A 25,947-nucleotide genomic window follows, 5' to 3' on the forward strand; every position below is an offset into this window, starting at 1 on the left:
TAACCCTGTCCATGTTGGTTTATTTCCTACCCTCATACCACACTCCCTAGCCATTAGCAAGGCCCATGTGAGAGGGATGGAATTCAATTCAATTCCTTGTCCATGTGCTAAGATGAATAGAACACAAGGAAATAAAAATATCATGGGGAATATAAGAACAGATAAAAATGTGTTGCTCTACCATAAGCTAAAGGGAGGCAAATTGTATACAAGGCAGTTACAAATGCCTAAACCTTATCTAAGTAGAGGAATGGCATGGGTCTTGAGGGGTTGGTTGGCAGTCTGGATTAAATTTTAGAAAGATATTTCCATCAGAGAGGTTAGCATGAGCAAAGGCATGAAGGAAGCTTGTAGGCAAGGAAACCAGGAGAATGATCTAGAACGGTGTGTGATTCAACTGGCCAAAACTAAGGATCTGTGGAAGATGCATGGAAAGAAATGTTGGTAAAGGAAAGACCACCATGACAGCTTTTGAAAGGCCAACTATTTTGGCTTAGGTAGTCAATGGACAGTCACAGAGGATTTGTCATCTGTTGAAGTGTAAATCAGGTCATGTGTAAGGACAATTCATAAGGCAGTGGCACGTGAGATAGATTGCTGGAAACCAAAACCATAAAGGCAGGCCATCACACTGGCCCAGGAAAGAGGCAGTGATATCCTGTGCCACAGTGGTAGCCATAGAGTATGGAAGAGAAGCCATTAGAATCCATGGGCTCAGGACTATGAACTGGAGACTGGGTGGTCCCACAGGGTTAAAGCCACTTGCAGTTTGCAAGGGGTAACTATGAAAGAAAAAAAAAAAAAACATTAAAAAACAGTGAAATGGAGAGTCAGGATGTGTCTTCATCCATTTTGAGGTGCTATAAAAAACACCTGAGGCTATGTAATTTATAAAGAAAACAGATTTAATTGGCTCGTATATCTGAAGACTGTGCAAGGAGCATGGTGCCGGCATCTGCTTCTGGTAAGGACCTCCGGAAGCTTCCGGTCATGGCAAAGGAGGAGCAGGAGTGTCACATGGTGAGGGAGGGAGCAAGAGAGAGAGGAAGGAGGTGCCAGACTCTTTAATGACTAGATCTCATGGGAACTAAGATTAATAACTCACTTACTATGTGGAGAATGGCACCACGCCATTCCCTCAGGGATCTACTCCCGTGATTCAAACACCTCCCACCAGGCCCCACCTCCAACACTAGGAATCAGATTTCCACATGAGATTTACATGGAACAAATATCTAAGTAAACCAGGATAGATTTTTAAAATTTCATCTTTTAGGCCACCAAGTCCATTCTGCATCCTTAAAGTGTTAGAAACAACTGAGCAAATGCCAAATCATTCAATTTTAAAGAAATATATAGCTGGAAGGAGGCTTAAATGTCATCTATTTCACCCTTGAGGCACCAGGCAGAATGGTCTCAAAATCATCCCAGACAGATGGTTTGCTCGCTCTATTCCACTGCATCTTCTGGGATCCCACAGGTTTCCTTCCTTATTCCTTCCAGCTGTGGCACAGGAAAGCTATTTTCAGTAAGAGATTTGTCTTTTTCTTTCTAACTATTAACATTCTTTAGAAGTGGGAAGTTCTCAGTTATGTCTAGCAAGAATCCTACCTGCTACCATCCTATGTCCTTAGTGGAGATAAATGTGGTTTATATTATAAAACAGACATTACAAGACTCAGAAAAACTACGAAGAACCTCAGTGTGACCAAAATAGCCTTGTGACCAGTTGCAGTGGTTCACATCTGTAATCCCAGCACTTTGGGTGGCCCAGGTGGAGAGATCAATTGAAGTTAGGAGTTTGAGACCAGCTTGGCCAACATGGCGAAACCTTGTCTCTACTGAAAATATGAAAAATTAGCTGGGCATGATGGTGCATGCCTGTAGTCCCACATGCTTGGGAGACTGAGTCAGAAGAATCACTTGAACCCGGGAGGCAGAGGTTGCAGTGAGCCGAGATTACGCCACTGCACTCCACCCTGAGCAACAGAGCGAGACTCTGTCTTAAGAAAAAAAAAAAAAAAAAGCCTTGTGCTTTTCATAGGTAATTGGTTATATTTTTTGCATTGGTTGTATCTTGACTGGTGGAGGACCAGTGGAATAAAAATCTTTAGCCCCCTAATCCTGCCAAAAAATAATAACTTATCTCTGAGAGTGGTTTCCAGTTATCTCCTAAACTTAGTCTCTTCTCTGTGCAGTTTAGAAATCCAGTTATTTTCTTCTGTCAGTGAAGGTGGTGCAGGCATGAGGACTGACACTAGGGAAAAAAGATGGGGAAGATACGCCATAAGAAAATTCTGAGACCTTAAAGCATGCTTATATTGGATTCTATCCTCAGGAAAGGAGAGGAAAAGGCTGAAGGAGACCATTGAATCTGGTGTTGAGTCATTCACATCTCTCTACTCCTGTGGAGGGCCCTTATGGATGTATCATAACAGGATCTCCTTTTCCTTCCTCAAGTGCAAAAGGCCTTTTTTTTTTTTTCCTGAGACAAACTGAATATATAACATATAAAGATACATAAATTTCCATGCAAATATCTTCTTTACCAGCTGTAATTAAGATATTTGCATGTAAAGAGAATGTTGTGTTCCCTTGACTTCCTCCTGGTAGGGAATTGTATTTCTCTCATAATCCTCAAAGCCCAAGATTTTGTGACCTATCTGTGTCTAAACAGAAGGAGGAGGAGGAATCAGAGGACTGGGTCAATATAAAGCATCTGAAATTCAGAACTTCCAGCAAAGTTTTTACTCTTGGTTGTTTTTTTCTAGGCTTTGCTAATCCCAAAGAGCAAAGTTGGAGGTAGGAAAGTTGATAGCCCCAGAGCAGGTGGGCCGAGCACCACCTGACATTGCAGTCAGGCAGATATTCAATTGAGTCACTGAGCTTCTGCTGAGAGCTATTTGGCCTTAGAAAATTTACTTAAATTCACTAAGACTTAGATTCCTCATCTGAAAAAAAAAAAAAAAAAGAACAATTTCTTCTTTTGTGCACATTAAATAAGATAAGTATTCAAATTGCCAGTACCCCTTAGGCACCCAATAGATGGCTATTATTCGATGTAAAAGAATAAGGTAGAAATTATATACCAGAAATTTTAAACCATTTTAAGTTACAAGCCAAGGTTTTCTCTATGATGGATCTTTAGTGCTGGATGCTAAAATTAGAGAGGAGAAGAGCCTACTCAAGAGAATTTAGGGAACTTTAAAATTAAAAAAAGCCACCCACTCCTCCAGGACTGGTTTAGACATTTGAGTTGATCTGTTGGAGGCCCAGGAGGAAAGAGAAAACACTTTTAGGCATCTGCAGAAGAGCTTTTCTATTGTGGAGTTAGTAGATACAACCAGGAGCTGATTTTTCTAACTGTGGACCATGAATTCTGCAGTAGACAAATGTCTTCAGAATTAAAGCCTCGTTCTCCAGATGTCCTTAGTGTGTGCTGCCCCTCATCATCCCAGAGGGAGAGCTTAGGGTGATGCACCTGCCCTGGAGCCTTGGGGATAGAGAAAAGACTGGCTTAAGTCCAACCCTACCTCCTTTCTCCTTTCATTGGTTATATGATGGTTATTGCTTATTATTATGCACAACATGAAATATGCAAGTGTATGTGCTTATGCATAATGGATATGCAAGTGCTTTGTAAACTGTTGGTTTGAGTGCTGGTGGTTTTGTCACCACCACCACCACCATCACCACCACCCCCATCACCAGCATCATCACCAATACCATCACCACCACCACCATCACCAACATTATCACCATCACCAACGCCACCATCACTGACATCATTACCAATACCACCAACACCATCACCACTACCATAGCCACCACTATTATCACCATTATAGTCTGGGCTTAGTAAATAACTATGTACACCCTGGAAAAAGAAATTGAATCCATCAATGTCCCCAAGTTGACTGGTAGGGGGTGTTCTGTACTCCAGCTCTCCAACTCTGCCAATCATCATGACAACCTTGGTTGCCTTCCTCCATTGAGTCATGCTCTCCAGCCTCTTCAGCCAGCTTGGAACTTTGATTTGTGGCCCAGTTTGTTCTTGTAGTTGGTCATTTCCTTACCCAGTGGGTCAATCCACAACTTCCTGATCTTTGTATTTATTTTTTTCACATCCTGAGACACTTGTGTACATGTCTGTTCAATACTTTACTAAAGCATAAGTTCCCTTGAAGGCAAAAGAGCTCACCCACTTTTAGCACAGTGATTTCTACAGTAAAAGTGCTTAATGAAAGTTACTTAATTAAAAAATATGTAATACTATATTAGATGTTTGTAATGGGAAAAGAATAATGTCCCCACTTACCTAAATCTTCTTACATGAATCTTCATGAGTCCCCACTCACTGGGCACCAATGGTCAGTATGTGGGGACTCTGAGTATGTGTATCTGAAAGATGCACTGGTATCACTAAGGGAAAGCCAGCTGGATCTGATTCCCTGCCAATGGCCCTGATATCTGACATCTGACATCTGCTTATCAGTGCAGGGGACTGGAGAAGGTCTCACAATAATTAAAATACCCATAAGAATGGAGTTAGCACCAAAAGGAAATTTATTAATGCACACAGAGAATCACATTATTCAAAGGCCATAGAATCAAAGCATTTGTTCTCAGTAAGCTAGTCTATGTGGGAAGCCGGATCATAATGCGAAAGTTGCTTAAAGAGGAAAAAATCAGAGCAAGGATGTTAGAAGAGTCAAATAATCAATGACATCCAGCTAAGAAAGCCTAACAACAGTGTTCCTGGCTTCTCAGCAGGTTGAGAAATACTCCATGTCTTTTGCCTGAATCCTCCTCTCTCCCTTGTCCGGAGCCAGGAAGGGATCAACATCTCCACCATCCAATTCCAAGGCTCACTCTTTCCCAGGTCTCCGGGACCAGCCAGTGCCCCTTCTGAGAGATATATTATTTCTTCATCTGCGTCAATCAGGGCACAATGCAGCCATGATAGCCTAAGACCCTCAAGATTTTTCAGACAACCTTGGATATACATCCATGTTTTCATTCGTTTTCTGCTGATCGTAAAGAGGCCAATTATATTTTCTTCATTTCCAAATGTTTGGGAGCCACTTTATTATAGCCCCTAATGCTTTCCATGTCACTGAATTGCCTTCACACCTAAAAATGAGTCCTTTTGTTGCTTGCAAATCTTATTGCCTTGATACCTAGTATTATATGCCCCAGGAAGGGTAACTATTAATAGATTCCAAGTGCCTGTTCTGATTGACTGGTGGAGATTGCCCAGAGTGGAGTGATGAGAAGAATTTGGTGGCTGCACCTAGGATCAGTGAAAAAGTGGTGATCAGCTGGTGACATCTGCCATGAAAGTAGAAAAGAGGATTGGTGGCACGTGTGTCCTGTTTTGACACATGTCATCGTGAGCAGTGCTCTAAATTCAGGGATTCCGCTGGACCCTGTTAGGCATGCTCTAACCTTGGATTCACACAAGTGGAGGGATTCTAATGTGACATAGGTTTTGAGTTTGAATGCACCTGTGTTGAAGGATCGTATTCAGAGAAAGGGGTTTGCCAAGTGGATCTGCATTACTGGGGCTAATTTACCCATCACATAAATAAGACTAGCTTCCCCAAATTCTGAATTATCTTCTACTGGCCTTTCCCTCACATTTCAACTAAATAGCTGGGTTTTTTCTTCTTTTCTTACAACTTGTATATAGCAAAAGTGCCTTGTTTCTGGGTAGATTTGATTCCCTATTACACACTGCCAAGGTGTTTGGTAGTCTAGATGCAGCTTTCCCTGCCAGCTCTATGCCATCATCTCTGAGCCAACTTTTATCATGTACCAGCAGGATCTTGAAACATATATGTTTTTTACTTTTTGGAAAGTTGAACGGCCCAAGACCAGGGTTTGCTGCTAGAGTTCTGCTCCCAAGCAGACATTGATTCAATTATCAACATTCTTTGGATATGGTCAATGCATTTTTATTACTCCACCCAACTGTTTTATAAGAAATTTGGGCAAGCATCTACACTGGCAATCTTGTGAAATCCTGACTAGAAATGAAGTTGGAGGTCATCTTTCAAACCCACTTATTTGATAGATGAATACATTGATTGCCAGCCAGAGAGAGAGAGAGAGTGAGCAGATGTTCCTCAAGATCACGCATCTGGTTAGTGGTAGAGTGAAGACAAGGACATTGGTCTCCCTTCTTGTGAATTCAGTGCTCCTCTCTAATCACCATCAAAGTGGTATGAGGTCAACAGGCTGGCATGATTCCCCCTATTTACAGACAAGTAAATTAAAGCTCAGAGAGATTAGTGATCATTCCCCAGACTGTACAATAAATGAGGGGTGGAATTGGATTTGTTGTTCTGGTTAAGTTAGGTTTTTCAGGGGATGAGAGTTTACTTGTGAATAGAATGTTTAGAGAGCACACCAGTAAAGCGCAGTCTCCATGAGGTTAAGTAGAAGTGTCAGCTTGTAATAATTGAGTTCCATGATTTATTTTTCTAATAAGGCTTTGTGGCAAGGCCATTCAAGACAAAGGAGGAAAACAGGGTGACCCAAGCCTAGTCAACACGGCAAGCAAAGATACTTTAATTTAGATACTTTGGGCTCTCTAGTATAACCTTAAAGCAAACAGTAGCAATGTGATTTGAGGTGATTGTTGTCTGTAAAATGTAACACAGATTCAGTGAAACTGAAGGGCGAGGAAGGAATATTAGAAGAAAGGAGGTGGTACTCAGCGTTGAGGAGTATTGTCCTATTGCCTTGAAATGTGTTGCAAGAAGTAATTGTTTTAATGTTTGTTGTGAAAATGTATTCTCAAGAACTTTGGTTGACACATATTCACTCACAGTAGCTTAGAAGTTCTTTAAGGGAAGTATTCATGCCTTATTTCACCAATTATATAACCCTTGTACCTAGGACTGTACATGATATATGGTAGACATTTCAATTTCATAAATGTTTATTAAATGACATAAACAAGGAGACAAGTGTTCTTCTCAGTGAATGACTGATCTGGAAAGATGCTCAAGGACCCTAATTTGGAACAATCAGAGATCACAAAGCCGGGTTTCAGTACAGAGATGTATGGAGGGGTTGTCCTCCATTATTTTGGTGCAATGAGTGGACTCTACAACATGTTCCTTACCCACAGGGGTGGCAAGATTGGAAAACTCTAGAGATAGTTTACACTCAAGGGTGGTGAAGCACGGTGCTGCAGGAAGTTACTCTTATTGTGTGAAAATGGAACAGACCATCCTACAAGATAGTGGGTTCTCCATTCCCAGTGGGTTTCCAGAAAATACATAGAACCACATTATACAGATGCCTGTGCTAGACATGAGGTTTCAGTAGATGATCTCAAAGTTTTGCTTTTCTCTAATCCTGAGATCCTAAAAGCCAACTCTACAACAGAGATTGCTTAGATAAGGGCAAAGTGGTAGAGCAATTTAAGGACTCATAATTATGCATGTGACAGGAACTGTGTCAAATGTATATTTTCGTGATGCTATGAAATATTAGACCAAATTCACCCTTTGCATATCTACACATTCACAGCCTGAATCCTTTCCCACTTCACTCACACCTCAATACCTGTCACCTGCCCTGTCTCTTGTCTCTCCCTGTGACTGTGTTTATCTTGCTCTGAAGGCTTTCTTGAGGCATTTCTCCCTCCTTTCAACTCTAAAAATCCACAATCCATCCTACATTAAAGAAAAATCTTCATTTGACCTTTCTGTCCCTTCTAACTTTGTCTGTCTGAGTACTGAAATAAGTACTTTTCATCTTCTGTCTTAATTTTTTGGGCTTCTGGTCTTACCACTGAATTGAATCTGCAGTTCTGGGGTCACTAATTATCTCTCATGACCAAATTTAAATTTCTTACTTCAAGTCTAACCCTTCCTGAACTACTGTTGAATGACATGATTAATAATTTCCCCTTTCCCCCACACCCCCTGCAACTGCCGATACTGCATAGTATTCTTGTTGAATGCCTCAGTAATGCTTTGTTCCACAAGTTATAACCATGCCTGGTCATTCTTTCCCTGTTCCATTGGTTTCTCTCCTTCCTCTCGTTTTAAGTTTGGGTGCTGCTATTTTAGACATCTGCTTTGCAAACCTCATGCACTCACATGGTTATAACCCCTTTTTACTTTTACACAGAATCTGTTTGAAATTTACATTTGCAGCCTCCACTTCTTCTCTCTTTGATTGCTTAATCTGTAAGCCTCCCCTGGAGAGTTCACTGGAGATTGAAGCATGGCATGTTTTAAATAAAACTCACCATGGCCTCCTCCTGCTTCTCTGAGTGCTAGCACCTCAGCAACCATTAGCATCCGTGAAAACTCTTTTGGGAGCTTCCCAAAGGGGAGTCATTTCTGAACCTGTCTCTTTATCACCAGCCTGCTGTGTCTTTCCTTATAGCACCTCAGTGCCACTTTTTCTTTGCATGTTGGCAGGAGCTGCCCTGGTCCATGCCTGGTCAGTCCAAAACCTGAATCTATGCACACACCTTCAGGCTTGGAGCTCTTCCCCCAGGGGTCCTCAAACTTCCTTATCCCTCCTGTTTCTTTGGAGCCTTGAGTGAGTAAATCTTCATTTCACCAAAATATAAATTTCTTGCCCTGGCCTACTAGGTCCTCAAGCCCCTGCCAGTCTCCTTTCCCACCCTCCACAAGAAGGCCCCCTTGGCTCCACCCCAGCCAGTCTGTCCCTGGTGACCCAGTGCCAGTTGCTCATTTCCACCTTTGCATGAGGCCCTCTGTGTTCGTTTGTTCGGGCTGCCATAGCAGTGCTCCATAGACTGAGGGCTTCAACAACAGAATCTGATTTTCTCACTGTTCTGGAGGCTCTAAGTTCAAGATCAAGGTGCCAACAGGGTTCATTCATTCTGAGGCCTCGCTCTGTGTCTTGCACATGGCTGCCTGCTCCCTGTGTCCCCACGTGGTCACCCATCTGTGTGGTTTGTGTCCTAATCTCTTCTTATAAGGACCCCAATCCTATTGGATTAGGGCCCACCCTACAGACCACATTGAACCTTAATTACTTCTTTTAAGGATCTCTCTCCAAATACAGTCATATTCTGAAGAACTTGGGGTTAGGACTTCCCCATAATAAGCATGTGTTGGGGGGCACACAGTTCAGTCCATCACACCTCCTCTTCCCAACTGCCCATCTGTCCTTTCTTTCACCTCTCTCTTCATTCTTTCTCCCTGTTCATCCCCCCCTGCCATCAGCACCCAGCAATCCCCATTTCATTGTCTTCACTGGATGATCTTTTCAGCCTCACCCTATGAGTTTGTGCACAGGGATGTGTTGCTTCATGAACCTGCCTCTCCTCCAGGTCATTCCAGTGCTGCTTCTCTGCCTCTGAATTGATTGAGAGCAGGGACTGTGTCTCTTGTCTCTTGCACACAGTCCTTGACTTGGAAACACTTGAGAAATGCCATTGCTAAGTTACTGTGAGTCCCTCCTCCCACACCCCGCTCCTGTTACTTCTCAAGAGGCCTTTCAAGGGAAAGGCCTTGCTTTGGGGCTTTTTTCCTTAGTGGTGATGGAGAACACAAATGCTAACTCCGTGGACAGCAAGGAGGAGGAGGGCTGAGGCTCCACGCTGGTGACATTCAGTGAGCTAACCTTTCCAAATCAGGAAGGAAAGGAGAGGGAATCTGGGTAGCCATAAAAGCAGTGGTGAATTCAGGGATTTTCTGTGGGACACACTAAGAAAAATAATTCTCTCAGAAGCTTTGGAGAAAGTGCTGTTTCTTTGACCTAAGGGATTGAAGATTCTAGATAGAACCCACTTTCTCTCCAAGCAGTAGGTTGGCTGGGAGGCTCCTGCTGGGAGTAGAACCAAGCCCGTGGAGGGAAGCCCATTGTGTCTTGGTGTCCCACAGAGGAAGACAGCTGGGTGTCACGTGCTGGAAGTGGCGTTATGATGTGCTGGCTGAGCCCCGAGTGCATTGCATTTCTGGGCGGACTCCAGAGTGAGGGTCTTGAAGGTGGGTTGCTGCGGTCTTCTGCTGTCCTCCCTAATGACGCAGGGCAAATGTTTGAGGCCGTGCCCAGGAGAGACACGCCATTCAGTTAAAGATCCCCCTGCCTTCCTAATCCTCCCTCCTTTCATCCTCCCATGCTTCCTTCCTTTCCCTTCATCCCTTTTCTTCTCTCTCCCCCTCCGCCCCCGCTCTCGCCCCTCATTCACTGTCAGGAAGGGCCATGCCAGAAGGGCCTGTTCAGCGTGGCGTGGCAGCGGCAGAGGCTAGCAGCAACGGCAGCTTCCACAGTGAGTCTGGATTTGATTTCTGGGACCAGGGGGCTGGGCAAGGCAGTCCACACACAGACTGACAGCTTGCAGGCTTTGGAGAGGCACTTCCATGGGCCGGGGCCTGCTTCCAACCTCTCTTTCCTTGCCTCCCACTGTGGGGCATCATTTAACTTCCATGGAAGTTTCCTGCCAAAGCCATTGATGTGCTTGGGATGTCTCATGGGGAGACAGCATGGTGGGGGGTGGCGGGCCATAATCTGCTAAAATTAGATGCACAGCCGGGAGAGCCACCGGAGTTGACATGGCTGCCAGGGCTTCTGTCCAGACCTGTGCGTGTGGTGGAGGCTGGAGGCTCTGCATGGACGATGGTTTGGCTGCTTTCTTGCATTTCAGGAGGTGTGACCTTGAGTTTTGAGTACACTTTGGGTGCCTACACTCCACAGGAGACTCCTTATAAGGACATAAGAATGCTCTAAGTGCACAGACTAGAGGGTCTAAGAACTGGATGTCTCCCCGTTGACCTCAGATGAAGCGTGGTCTAACAGACCTGATGCTCAGGATGGTCATTACAGATCCTCCATGACTGAGTCAGATCCCCCAGTGCTTGCAGGGAGGCTTTTGCCCTCCCCATTTTAATTTCTATGGTAATTTCTGGCAGGGAGATGGACATACTGCAGAGTCAGTCGAAGTTCCATCTGTCTTGCCTTGATCGTCAGACTGCATTGGATGGTTTCCTTCCACTTTTTGCTTGGGGGCTCTTTTCTTCTATTTGGGAAATGGTTCACTTGGGAAAACAAAACCACAGAATTCACCTACTCAGCCTTAAAGATCCAGCCCAGACTAAGAAGATACAAGTCCTGCTTGCCATCTTGAGAGGCTTTCCACAGGCCAGAGGCTGCTTCCAAACACTGACAGGGTGTGCGGTAGTTAAGTGAGTTCTGAAGTAAGAAGCTTCTGATTTCTAATATACAGTATTCTCCTGATACTGCAGTCTCATGGACAGGTGCATGGGAAGGAAGGCTTTTACAATTTCATTCATTTCTCTCATAATTTGGTTAGGGAGGTAAAGTAAGCATAGCCTCCCAGGTTCTCTCAGGATCAGTTTTATAGGTTTCTCTTCTTGACACTGCTCCTAATAACAGCATGAAAGTTTAAGATTTTCAGTACTAACAACTGTGTATAGCTAGGGTATATCAAAGCAAACATGCTTGGCAGCCTTATGAGAATTTTGCAAGCAGAACCATTATAGAAGATTAATCAATCTCTTATGCTTTTAGAATATTATATGTATTTGAGTCACATCAGGTTCAAACTCTTGGTTTTAGGAACTGACAGGTTGCATTAAAATATCAAATTTGTCAAATTTATTAATTAATTTCAACAAATATTTAATATTAATCTACTGTGTGTGTTTGATTGTCTAAAGTTGGACCCTTCTGAGAATGAAAAGGGAAGCTATTATTAATTAAATAGGAGCTACAGGCATAAATTTAGACCTTTCTTGGTAAATTGGGGCATACAGTCATTTTATCCATGTATCCTGCGTTATTGTTGGTGCCAGCGATTCAACTATGAATAAAATAGACAAAAATCACTGCGCTTACTGAGGGACTTAAAAAAATAAAGATAAAGTCTATAGTAAATTTAAGAGTGATAGGTTCTTAAAAGAGAAGTAAAGCAGAGAGGAGAAAAAGAAGTACATGGTGGTAGTAATAGTAGTGGTGTTGGTGGTGGTAGTTAGTGTTGTGTGTGTGTGCAGTTTAGGTAGGGATGTCAAAACAATTGCATTGCTTAAAGATTACGATATATTTTAGTTTATTTAGTTTCTCCAAGGAGGGCTTTCATGGCTCAGCTAAACCTTACTGCATGGATGAAATCATATCTGAAAATTCTGAGTCCAAATAAAGAAATACTCACAAACTTCATAATGACAGAAAGCAAAGAGAGAAAACCAGGTGGCTGTGGCATTGGACGGATACCTTGTCTGCTTGATGGTCAGCACAGGTTTCATCTCCCTCTGGCACCACTGAGATGGCATCAGTGGCTGTGGATTCATCTATTTGGGGAGCATCTTTGTAGAAAGTCCCTTAATCTCTGACTTGTGCGGGCCATTCAGAGCATCATAGGGCCCTTCCTTCTCCCATCTGCCTTTCTGTGGGGTAATGGGAGGACAGTTTACATCTGCTGAATACCTGCTCTAGCCAGGCACTTTGATAGGGGCTTTGAGTAAATTAAATTGTTTAATTTATGCTGTTCTCATGAAGACATTATTATAGTTCCACTTTGGGGATAAGAACACTGATGTTTAAGCTCAGAAATAGAAAATGGTGGAGCCAGGATCTAAATCCAGGTTGAATTATGTCTGAAATTCTGCCTTTATCAGCCTCAGCATCTTTCCACAGATACCAGTTGACAGGAAGTAGAAGTAAGAAAAGGACTCACTGTGTGACATGAATGTCCCATGTGTAGGCTGATTTGCATGGCTGGATCAGGAGCAGTAGATGTGTTGGGGTGGTTGTCCATGTCTTTGCTGATTGCGCATGAAGGCACAGCAACTACTGCTGCTTTTTTTGTGTGTTGTCACTGGAAATGGGGATTGGCATGGAAAATTTTGGGGGCATGAGAGTAAATCTTCCTGTGTGTCTTCTCTCCTCAACTGAGAGGAGGCTTAACTTCAGTGAGTCAGGGTTCCTGGGGCTCACGCACGTTGGAAGGAGGGACCATGCATGGTGTCTGTGTATAGATAATAGAGGTGGGGAGAATGCATGCAGAGTGCTGAGACTGAACAAAGGTTTTTCGACAGGGGTTTGGGCGAAGAGTTGAGTTTGAAGATAATCCTAAATTTCCTGTCTACCTTTGTGAATGGAATCCACAGACTGACCTCATCCGGTCTTAGGATGCTATTAGCAAGAAATAGGATGTCTCTGGACCACATCTCAGATATGATGGTTATATTTAACCTCAATATCACTGTGTAACGTTGCATTTATTTGTGGTATGCTTTCATATATTTCCCAGAAAAAAAATAGGTAGCCTGTTGTTTTACGCATAATATGGTAACCTCCTGATAAGGTTGTGTCAAGCAAATCACCATTTAGATGCACAAGAAAGACCTGTTACAACAAAGAATTATTTTGGGATGCCCATAAGCCTCTCCAGTTTTCCTTTTGTGATAAAGGAGAAAATTTCTACCTGTGATGCTGTACTTTCCTTGGAGTTTTAGAACATATTTATCCCAGGGTCTCAATGCATGTCAAGGCAATGTCTCTTAGTTTCACAACATGTGTCATAGGGGTAGAGAGAGGCCATTACTCTTGTCATTTGGCAAGGATTTTCTTTTTCATTACATTGTTACCATCACAGAAATATACTCCAAGCACTGGAATGTCCCTTGCTGTGGTCTTCTAACTATTGGGTAGGGTTACCTCATCACGTTTTGGTTCTTTATCACTTAGGAACCCTTGTCTAGTTTCCCCTGTCATTTTGATACTTGAGGGCTGAGGAGGAAAGCATCATTCATCTTCCTCCATAGGATACTCCACTTTCACTTACTTGAGTTCTCCCTCTGGTAAAAACAAATAAGCAAGCAAATTAGCTTTTCTTCTAAAATGTTAACTCATCTCAACACAGTTGGCTTCTCTCTTCTTCATCTGTGTGCTCTGTGGAGTCCCAGCTGGGAATCAGGGTAAAGATGAGAAGTGCCTGGTTATATTTCAAACTGACAAGGATAGTCATTCTTTTTCTGGTTACATATGGGCTGCCCTGCCACTCACACATACAAGATATGTCTTAATCCAGAAGGGCTTAGCTGAAGCTTAAAAGAATAATACCCATGCCTTAGACACAAGTCTGCAAGGGCACCTGGTCATGAGTGTGCCTCAGTCTGGGAATCTGCTTAGAGACTTGGTCGTAGACACATCCTTTACAGCAGCATGCTGGGATTTCAGGGGGGAGATGAACCTAAGAAAAAAGATGCCAAGAGATCCCAGAGGCCCATATAAAAAGGCTTATTGTGGCCAGGAGTGGTGGCTCATGCCTGTAATCCCAGCACTTTGGGAGGTTGACGCAGACGGATCATGAGGTCAGGAGATCAAGACCATCTTGTCCAACATGGTAAAACCCCGTCTCTACTAAAATACAAAAAAAAAAAAAAAAAAGAAAAGAAATTAGTCAGGCATGGTGGCACGTGCCTGTAATCCCAGCTACTTGGGAGGCTGAGGCAGGAGAATCACTTGAACCCCAGAGGCAGAGGTTGCAGTGAGCTGAGATGGCGCCACTGCACTCCAGCCTGGCGTCTCAAACAAAAAGAAAAAAAAAAGAAAAAGCTTATTGTAGATTCATTCTAGCTGGGCATGTCTTGGTCATAGGTCCTTTAAAGCAGCATGCCGGGATATCGCCTCATCCAAACAAAGCTGGTATTTCTAAGGAACCTAAGGACAGATACCTGTTCATTTCCATGTCCAGAGTACACAAGGAGAGCATAAGACAAGCTTTTTTCACCCCTCTTGGCATGTGAGTGTTTTCCAGCCATCACTGAGGTTGTGAAGAGGGTCTGGTTGCGGTGAAGTTAGCTATAAGCTAGAGAGTATTCTGAAACCCACTAGGACTTTCCCAAAGTCAAACACCAATGTGGTTTAACAGTTTTGAAATTGTGGAATGTGGTTTCCCCCCTTTTCTTTGCTATCCCAACTCTTGTGATCCAAAATCATTAAGACTGGCCTTTTGGGGAAAACTAATACAGTCCCCTGTGGAAGATGCCTGTGAATGTATATGGTATCACATGTCCTCATTAGTTCAGGGAGTTTGGTTGTCTGTTCTTAGTCCCAGTCCTCTGGGTTCTTAACTGGAGATTTATCCAGAGATAAGAAATCTGCCCATTAAATAGTAACTAATCTTTGAACTCTCAGTTGCCTTAGCATTTTGCTTTCTGATGATCTGAAGAAATATAGTGTCTCAAAGCAGAGCAAGCCCCTAGAACAGGATGATAAGAGGTGCCTGGAATGGAGTGGGGCTCAGGTCTTCAAGGGAAGGAGTTGTGGGAGCTAAAGGGAAGATGATGGAGGAGGGGAGGGAATCTTTCTGGTTGTGCCATCCAGGACCACTCACTGAGAATGTTATCCTAGTCTCGTGATGGGACTTCTTGGTATGCATCTTATCTTCAAAGTTGGTCAAGTCCCTTTGCTTCCGCAATTCTTTTGGGACAAATGACTCATGAGAAATTCATATGACTACGAGAATTGTGACACCGCCTCCTGTCTGGCGATGATGTGGGTTCTGCTATTTCTGGGCTGGTGCCCACCTCTCTTGAGCCTTAGCTAGTTCCTCTGATTAGTGCTGCCTCCTCTCTTCCTGCCACTTGTGGCTAGCCCTAATGGAAAGTAGATGTCTGAGGCAGCCTCCAGGCAGATGCATCCGGCTAAAGAATCCTGGCACCGGGGCAAATGCAGCCCTCCAAGGAAAGCTTTTAGTTCAGACACCGGTCTCAGAGCCCACATTGTGAACTGTGTCCTGTGAGGCTTTATGGCCAGTAAAGCTCTGGCATATGGGTGCAGGCATGTAGGGTGGGGAAGGAGCAAGGGGGAGTCAGGGTGAAAGGAGGCTTATTGTAGTTTCATCCTAGCTGGGCATGTCAGTTTTTACATGGGCCTCTGGGATGTCTCTGAATCTTTTCTCTTTGGTTCATTTCTAGAAATAGACATTTTATTTCTAGAAATAGAAACTAGAGTCGAATTTTCTAGTGTTTTCTCAGGATTTTTCCAGCTGCGACAGAAAACTCTCTACCTTAAGCAAGAAGGCAATGTACTGTCTTTATAATAAAATTTTTGTTTTCCAGGTTTAGGAATTATTTCTAGTGTTGGCTTCATTCTAAGACCTAAGTAATGTCACCATGTAGAGCCTGTTACTTCTCTCCCTTCTTCCTTCTAATCTCTACTCTGACTTCTTTCTGTAATTTCGTCATCATTCTCTGCCTCTCTCTTTGTCGGCCCAAGACCATGAACTTAGAGAAAGAGATGTTAATGGGAAAGATTTCCAAACAATCAAGGCTAATGAATTTTGAAAATTATGATGATAAATGCTGCTGCAGTTGAACAGATTATCTGGGACCTAGATGTTCAGTAATGAAGACTTGTCCTCATCAGGGAGGCCTTGCCATCCGGAGCCCAGCTGACGAGGTGAGAAATTATCAGTGCCATTTTTACAAGAGTGGGACTGGACATTATGCAGAGAAAAGCTGCAAGAGAAAGGCACAGGAAGCAAAGTCCATGACTGGTGCTTTTTTCCAATCTGTCTATGGAGGAACATAGATATTTTCTGATGTCATCTTTATGAGCGCTCTCTGGGCTGGTGTAGGTTCCCATCTTACTTCATTGAATCTGCTGATTTAGATATTTCTGAATGAACGTTCCTCTTCAGCTTTTCTGAGTGTTTTCTGAGTGTTTTATATAAATCAAATTTATAGGATTTCTATCACATTATCCAAAATCTGCCACCCTAACCCATCAATTTACACGCCTTAAAACATTTTTACTAATGAGTCTTTTTTCAATTTAGAATGTGTAAGAACTTTAACTTGGTGGTGAATAAGAACATTGGTTTTGGAATCAGAATAATTTGGGTATAAGACTTGGATCTTTCTGTCTCAAGCATTTTTGAATAAGATGCTTAACCTCTTCCTCTCCTTTTCCCTTCTTCTCTCCCTCTCTCCCTCCTCTGCACTTTCCTCCTTCCTTTCTTCCTTTCTCAATACAATGCTGGTGACAATAGCAGTTTTCAGAGCCAATGCGTTTTAGGAGGATTGAGTGAAGCAGTGCATTTTAATTCATTTAGCATATATCCTAGCACAGTATAAACATGCAATAAGTTGCTGTTCTGTATCCCTGTTCACTGGGACAAGAACTTAGCCCAACTTGACTCCCAAACTTGGAATGCTGAAAGCATCTCTTTCTATCTCTGTTAGGGTGGAGACCAGAGCTTCAGATAAATTAAGATGAGGGCTCTACCCTTGGGGATTACCTACCCCAGCACTCAACCTGGCTTGACCTTTTGGGGACCCACTAGGTGACCCTGAGAAATATACTTCATCCCAGTTTCATTAGCCTAAAAACAAGAAGTCCACTTGCTCAAATTCCCCTTCTATATTTTTTGGAAACAGGAATGTGTGTAACAGAGGAGGAATGCCTTTGAATAACAACTCTCCAACTGTGATTTCTGGCTTCACATTTAAGACTTTCTTGTAGGTTCATCCTCAGAGCAGTCCTCTCCTGCCTTTTGACCTTGAAGGAGAAGCCAAGAGGCAGGGCTTGTTTATAAAGAGAGATGGAGCAGCCCACAGCTGCAGGCCTCAGATTATGGCCTGGAATGCCAGATGCTGCATGGAGGTACAGCTCTTCCATCTCTTTCATCTGAACCTGCCCTTGGCTTACACCCTTCACTGCCGAGAGGCACCCCGGGACTCAGTTGTAGAGTAGCAGGCTGTGTGGAACGAAGTGGACCCCAGAGCTCTAACCTTCTTACAGGGCCAGGAGAGGCATCCAAAGGTTATCCAGTCTCCACTTGACCAAATCATCCCATTTTGGAACTGGATGATACCTAAAGGTCAACTAGTCGAACTCTTTCCCTCACCCTACCAATTATGCAGATGAGAACACAGGATGCCAGGGGTGAGCCAGGAGGTATGATGCAAACTAAGACAGGGTCCTGGAGCTCCTGAATTCTGACCTATGCTCTCCTTCACTGCCTACAGCAGACACACACACATACACACACACACGCATACACACACACACACCCTCTGTAAAGTCAGGCTGCTGAAGCTGCAGATGTTAGGAAGGGCCTTGAGTTGAGCTTTCTTTCAGTGTTCTTGATGTCCTGATTCAGATGAGAAAATTATGTTTTCAACAATCTCATGCAATTTTTGAGCAGACAGGAATCTTAGCAAAACTCTGGTCCAACTATGTCATTATTCCAAGTATGAACATTGAGACCAAAAGAAAGCATGGGCTGCCAAGGCCACAGGATGGCACACTGGTAGAACTGGGACAAGAACCCAGACGATCTGAGTCTCAATCCAGTGCTCTTTTCACTCCGATTCCTGGCTTCTCTTGGTGCCAGACCTTCCCTCTGGCTGCCTCCATCCTAGGATGCTAGAGATGCCTCTAGGCCTTGCCAGGGCTGTGTGGCTGGGTTAATTGATACCCCTTTCCTGGCATTTCTCAGGGGATGGCCCAAATAGAAACCTGTGGTGCTTAAAAAGAGTGGTGGTACTCTTATGTTGATGAATCACCTTGCAGTTCCCAGAGTGCTTTGACTGCTATTACCACCCAACCTCAGACTTCCTTGAGAATTTAACCCTGTTATTTTTTCCAAGTTGAATCCCCACTTTTAAATGAAGATAAAGGACTTCATCCACTGTTTCATGTCTGTGGTCCTGCAAGTGATCTGTGAGCTCTCTCCTCTCAGGCACCAAGCATCCTTCCTTTAAAATTAAAGGGTCTTTTTTCATGACTCAGAGAAAAATCCCATTTTCCATTGGATGAAGACTGCATTCAACTCCCAAGAAAGCTTTAGGTGTGTGAGAAGGCTAATTGTGTCCACCTTCTCCTCGCCCGTATCAAAGCTCCTCCAGCAGCCAGTCAGTGGATGGATGGGAAATTCAGCTCCAGCTCAGAGAAGCTAGATAAGGTGGCCTGTAGCCTACGAAGGACTTGTGTATTCTTTATGTCATCTCCCATGATGTGCATTCGACTTCCCTTTGCCTGGGGATGTGGCCATCAGTAATAGGTTTCTGCTGTGCTATGTATTGTTTACTGAAGAAATTAAAATATGCAGTGTTCCTGGTTCCCCTTTTTGGGCTTCCTCTCCAGCTACTTCTGGCATTTTCTGTTGGCAGTTAATAAAACAAAAGGGAGGCCCAAAGGGTTGGGTCTCCCTCCAACTAGAATGGTTAGTTTGGAGTGGTTTGGAAGTAGAAGATTTTACCTCTAGGTAAAGCTGCGCCTTTCTGGCTGATCTGTCCAACCTGCATTATGTGCCCCGACAGACAGAGTTCAAATGCTTCATGAAGGGCGCAGGCGATTAAGGACATAGAAATTGAGGGAGTGGGGGGAAGAGAAAGTGTGGGTGGGTCTCCATTTGCTTATTGTAGCAGCACAAACAAGCAAAGACTTATCTTTCCTCAAGACAGCCTTACGTTGAAAGAGCTACAGTCCAAGACACTTGAAAATTACTCCCTAATCCAGCCTAAATCTGTATCATCCCTTACCACTAATTATGCACACGTACAAGTTCCAAATCAATCCCTTATCTTATTTAAATCCTGGACCCAGAGAATACCTCTTGCAAATATTTATAAGATATTTATACAACACTACTGACACCATTACAACTCTTATTCATCCCAATGACTGGGCTGGCACTTGGTAAGCCCCAATATATGTTAGTAAGTAACAGTTGCAATTAGAGTTGTAATGGTGTTAGTAATATTGTTTGCTAATAAATATTTGCAAGAAGCATGCTCTGGGTCCAGGATTTAAAAAAGATAGGGGATTGGATTGGGAATTTCTATGTGTGTCAGCCTCCTGAGTAGCTGGGACTACAGGTCTGTGCCACCATGCCCAGCTAATTTTTGTATTTTTTTTTTTTAAGTAGAGACAGAGTTTCACTGCGTTGGCCATGCTGGTCTTGAACTCCTGACCTCAGGTGATTCACCCGCCTCAGCCTCCTGAAGTGCTGGGATTACCCGGCCTAGAATCCCTGATTCAAGGATCCAATGCCATGATCTTAAAGCTGGTGGGATATTCAATCAGTAAGAGATATTATTAATGTCGCTTAAAGGATAACTCAGTGAGCCCATTCCTAGCTAAGTTTGCCTTTTGTGGAAAAAACAAAAAAGAAGCTTCACGCACAGAATATGCAGTCACTGAGCCTAGTCCACAGTAGAAAATGGCACATTCTAACCAGCCCAGCCTTGTCTTCAAAATTCACTTCAGTTGCTCCTCCTGAGTGTCTAGGCCCCTCTTTTGTAAACAGCCTGAATCCAAGGATCCAGACCGGCAGTCACACAGATCTGGCAGCTCCTTTAAACTGCTTCCAGCACTTAGGTGGAACTGTCTTGAACCTGCAAAACCCACAAAAAGAAAGACTTGGAGTGCAGCAATAGATTAACTTCTATCTTTGGCTCTACCATGCTGACTGGCTGGCATATCATCCCTGAAGTGGTTTCTCGTCCATACATTTGGGATTATTGTCTCATTGTAAGGGTAATTGGGCAGAACGTCTAACTCCTTAGAAAAAACGGGAAGTGCTGTGTAACATACATGATCATAATCACTGAGAAATTAGCATCTTTCAAGAAAGATTTAGATTCAAAGTATTATGTATGTGCAGGTGTATTGAAGCCTTGCCATGCCTCTGTTTCACTTACTATCTCATTTAATTTCTGCACATGTTCTGAGTGTGTTATTATTCCCATTTTTATGCACAAGGAAGTCAAGTCTTCCAGAGGTTAAATAAATTCTCCATGATTGCTTAGCTAGCAAATAGCATTGACTGAGTTATACACTATTCCCTTCATTCTTTTAGATCCTCTATTTCCTTATCCTATATACACATTTCTGATATGTTATAATTTTTACATATTTTTGGCCTCTAACTATTTAGCACAGTCAATCTTGTTTGAAAGAAATTATCTTATTTTGGCTCAATAAGTCTGAATCTAAACTAGAACCTAACTCTCAGTACCTGAGCTATGCAGGGTCAGATTTTTCAAAATCTAGGATCATTAAAAGGATGTATTCTGCCATTCTTTACTTATCAATATGATATTGTAACCTGCGTTTGGGGGCTGAGTGGATCCCTTTGAATCCGGTGTGATCCATGGATATGAACTTAGTTGAGCCCTCCAGCTTTGTTGAGTGACTTGAGCTCTTTTAACATTATCTTAAAGTTTGTTTCCACTAGAAGATATTAGTGCAGCCAGGAGGCCCCAGTCTAGCCATTCACAAAAGGAAATAAGGGTCAAATTATTTTTCATCTCATATCTTTGGAGTTGAAATGTCTGCTCTCTAAAAAAATACATTGCTTGGGGACAGTAAAGGACAATGAAGTCTCAGAAAGAGTGCTAGAATTTAGGCAGGATGAAGAAAGAGGGAAACAAAATAAGTTATAAAAGGCATGTGTTCCTGGGGCTTCCCTCAGAACTTTGCTCCTGGCAGATGCAGCTCTAGGTAAGAGAACTGGGGAGAATCACAATGGGCCTATTGATCCTCTAGGCTCACACTGCTAAACAGCTTGGCTCTCAACTCCTTGTATTTTTGGAAGACTCCAAGGGTTTTTCCTAATCCTGGGGCTAGAGGCTCAGACTGAGACAGCCATTCCACTGAGATTCTGCTAAATGGATGCTGTTTGTGTAAACTGTCAGAAAGCCCTGCTCTGAGGAAGCAATACTATAATGATGTCTTTGTGAGTTTTCTCTGCATTTTGCCTCCAAAGAATCTCAAGCACCTACTAGACCCGGGGCTGAGATATCCAGTTTGTCTATAAGAAGCTAGATAATAGTCTGTCCTACTTTACTGGGAAGAGGAGAGGCAAAAAGAAGGCCAACAATTCTGACTTGATAAGTCAGAAGTCTGATGTCACTGTAGAAAAGTCATAATCTCTTGTATAAAGCTTGCATCTGTGGAGTTTCCACAACTGGGGTGAGGCCACAGAAGGACATGTATTTGTGAGTGTGCACTCATGTATTGTAGATCAGAAATCAAAAGGATATCCAAACTAATATATCCCTAAGGCATGCACCCACACAAACCGGGGAGAACACAGAGTTCTACCAGGTGACTCAAAGTCTATATATATCAGGGTAGAAAGAAGGAAAACTATAGAACTGTTGACGAATAGAGTCAAACTCTGTAAAATGTATGATTTTTTCCTTTTTATTTGGAGACGGAGTCTCACTCTGTCACCAGGCTGGAGTGCAATGGTGCGATCTCAGCTCACTGCAACCTCTGCCTCTCAGGTTCAACCAATTCTCCTGCCTCAGCCTCCTGAGTAGTTGGGACTACAGGTGTGCACCACCATGCCCAGCTAATTTTTGTATTTTTAGTAGAGACGGGGTTTCACCACGTTGAGCGGGATGATCTCAATGTCTTGACCTTGTGATCCGCCTGCCTCGCTCTCCCAAAGTGCTGGGATTACAGGCATGAGCCACTGCACCTGGCCTGTAAAATATTTTGAGATTTATTCTGAGTCAAATATGAGTGACCAAGGCCTTGGCCAGTGACTCAGCCCTCAGGAGGTCCTGAGAACATGTGCCCAACGTGGTCGGGGTATAGCTTGGTTTTATATATTTTTAGGGAGGCATGAGATATCAATCAAATACACTTTGGAAATATATTTGTTTGGTTCAGAAAGGTGGGACAAGTCAAAGTGGGGAGAAGGGGGTGGGTTCCAGACTATAGGTAAATTTAAACATTTTCTGGTTGACAATTGGTTGAATTTATCTGAAGATCTGGATCAATGGAAAGGAATGTTCAGGTTAAGATAAAAGATTGTGGAGACCAAGTTGTATTGTGCAGAGGAATCTCCCAGAAAGCAGACTTCAGAGAGAGAACAGGTTGTAAAATGTTTCTTATCAGACCTAACGGGGTGCCTGGCTCTTAGTTGATTATCTCCCAGATCTGGAAAGAAAGGAAGGAAAACAAAGGGGGAAGGAGATTCTCCATGTAATGTGGATTTTTCCCACAAGAGACTTTGCAGGGCAATTTCAAGGTATGGCAAGGAAACATATTTTGGGGTAAAACATTTTGAGTTTTTCCCTTGTTATGCCAAAGTCATATTGGAAAATAAGTCATGATATACAGGGTTAAATAAAACCCATCTGATGAGAATTTATGGTTTGTAGGGCATACTCCCCAGAATCCTTAGATAGGAATTTGGGCAAGATAAAAAATTCAGAGCTTCGTCCTCAGAACCAAAATGTAAACCACATGAGACTCAATTTGTCTATTTCTGATTTGTTTGCCTTTGTGTATGTATGCTATAGTCCAGTAATACATTTACATTAAAAACAATAACAAGGCTCTGTGGGACTTCAGTTCTGTTTCATTTACTATTCTTAGTGACTTGGACAAGTCATTGCTTTTCTGGCCAAGATTTCTATGTCTGCAAGTAGGCTGGGTAACTTCCAGCCCTGTGTGTTTATTAGCTACAGCTTTAGTGTTGAATCTCTCCTTTCAAGCCCTGGATTCTGAGAAACTTGGATTTGAGGAGCTGGACAAGGTACAGTTACAGGGTAGGGCTGCCCCCGACTCCCCTGATAATACACCAAGAATCCAGATGACATCTGGAGAGAAAGTAGGCTGAACCACCAAAGAGATAGGCCTAATAAATGATCAGGTGGCTGAGAAGAGAGCCAAAGAACTGGTTCACAATACAGTGATCAGTATCCACAACTCAGAATAGTCTCATAGTTAGACAGTGAGGAGAGAGTAGAGCAGGGGGAGGAGGAGAAAAGGAACTAAGGGATGGTTTCTGAAGGGCAGGCTCCTATTTCTAAGGCTCTGGTAGCCTCTTGCATATGTGGAGAAGGAACTATTAAGAGACACCAACAGTTGGAGAAGCGGGGCAGTGAGAAGGGTTCATCCCAGAAAGGAGGGCTATATCATTCTGATTAACTAGTTTAGAACAAAATCATTCTCTTCGCTGCTTGGAGACAGGACACATTAGAGGAAGACTTTGGGCCTTTCCTCCTCCATGTAGGCCATTTATTTCTGGAAATATCCAAGGGAAGTTTCACCAACCCCGTACGATCAGGGAATGATCAGGGCAGGACCGACAGGCCCAGGTCTGTATCTATGACTGTACACACGATGCACATGCATTGTCAAGCACACATGTCCATCTAAACCACCTCCCCACAGTGTATGGATGTGTGTATGTATATTACATGTAGCTAACCCATTATATGCAGCCATGCATGTGAAATTCCAAAACTCTCTGGAACAAGAGTGCTGATGATTTTAAAAACTGTTATGGTGGCTGCTGGGACTGCTAGTGGGGTCATGTTCAGGGTGACTGCCAGCCGTAGCTGATGCCATCCTCAGACAGCCAAGCAAGGTGGAACAGGCCAAGACCACTGGGGCATATGGGAAACCAGATTTCCCAGGAAATGACAAAGGCATAGATTTAGCTTTTCATGTTTTCTTAATGCACATAACCACTTTTCTATGTGAACGGACATGCAATCAAGAAAGATTAAATTTTAATAAATAAAAAACAATGGCACTTACCATAAATGACACCCTTTATGACAATCTCTTGATAGACCATTTATCATTAAAATATGTTGCCAAGGTTTTACCACTCTTCAGAGTTGTCTCCTCCAAAGTAGATGAGTTTCTTTCTCATGTACTTCAAACATTTCTGACTCAGCCCATGCAGATTAGGGAATACAGAGGAAGCTTGAATCCCTCCATTGGTTCCAGAAATATTATGCCCTGTGAATCCACACTTGCTCATTTTTGCTGGGTCTTGGTTTCTTTATCTGGAATATGGGTTACTTCGTGTCCTGTATACCTCATCAGAGTTGTGTGAGTGTTTTGAATCTCTTGGTGAGAAGCAGGCTTCTCTGTGTTTTTTGGAATCCACCAGCTGGCTCCTTCTGTAATTAGACACGGAAGTCTGAGAACCTTGTAGAACTTAGCTGAGTTTCTATTTAACCCAAAGCGGTGGGTTCCCTCTAACTGAAGAAAAGTTGCATTCACTCAATGGAAATGAGCAAGACAATTCTCTTTTCAGGAAAGGCTGGCTTGGAAGACAAGGGACAGTTGTGTTTGGGTGAGTTGGGAGGTAGGAGATTCCCCAGAGTGGAACACTGCCATGCAGGGCATTCTGCCCCAAGTAATACCTGGAGCCTGAGAATTTGAAGCCACTAGACTTTGAACACCTTCTGTACCACTTATTCCTGGCCTTGAGGAGTGGGACAAAGTGTGAGCCCTAAGGACATGAATGAAAGAGATGGGGCTTGGGAGTTTCTGCGAGGCATCCCAGGGCTGGAGGTGAAACTGCTGCTCTTGCTCCCCTCCTGTCCCATTTTCTCAGTATATAGAGCTGATGGCCTGAGGAGGGGTAGGATACAGTCTTGGGGAAAGGCAAGAGGAGGACTCTGAACTTTGCATCACTGGATGCTCAGTCTCTGTACCTGTGGTCTTGAAATGTTTATGCTCCTATAAGAATGTTGAAAAAAATTATGTCCCTTGCACATCTTAAGTTGCCATCAAAAATCTTCAAAGTAATTTTAAATAGTTGCATTCAATGTCATTTCCAGAATATTGTCAATATTGACATTAAAAATACATCATTCCTTTAACACATCTGATGAACTTTAAGTACCAGAGCAATTTGGTACATCATCTATTAAACACATGAACAAGTTCTTAAACAGTCAATTTTAAATGGCTCCTGTTCCTTGAATTTATATTTTCATTGCAGTTACCCCACTGAATTTTATCTTTATATATTTTTATGCATAAAATCCTTTTATTGGCCACTCTAGCATAATTTACTGTGACAAAAATATGTATGAAGATTTGAGTTTAGTTTTTAATGGCCAATGATCATACATTTCTAGATGTTAAGTGTTTTTGGTTTGAGTTATCATTATGATTATTAGTAATACACAGAAATTGGAAACTGATTAA

At 42.9% G+C, this 25,947-nt stretch overlaps 2 protein-coding genes across 8 annotated transcripts in view; one reads left to right on the forward strand and one right to left on the reverse strand.

Moving 5' to 3' along the window:
* The window catches only part of MRPS11 (mitochondrial ribosomal protein S11), a 1,182,883-nt gene that overhangs the window by 561,246 nt on the left and 595,690 nt on the right, over positions 1-25,947 (reverse strand). The window lies entirely within an intron of this gene.
* NTRK3 (neurotrophic receptor tyrosine kinase 3) overlaps positions 1-25,947 on the forward strand; it is a 386,330-nt gene that overhangs the window by 342,746 nt on the left and 17,637 nt on the right. The window contains exon 16 of one of the 5 annotated variants that reach the window (XM_050797640.1): positions 10,196-10,270. The exons of the other annotated variants lie outside the window; for them this stretch is intronic. Coding sequence (XP_050653597.1) covers positions 10,196-10,270 — 75 coding nt within the window. The remainder of the gene's footprint in view (positions 1-10,195; positions 10,271-25,947) is intronic. 5 annotated transcript variants of the gene reach the window in all.

This window comes from Macaca thibetana, chromosome 7 (genome assembly GCF_024542745.1).
Source record: "Macaca thibetana thibetana isolate TM-01 chromosome 7, ASM2454274v1, whole genome shotgun sequence".
NCBI lineage: Eukaryota > Metazoa > Chordata > Mammalia > Primates > Cercopithecidae > Macaca > Macaca thibetana.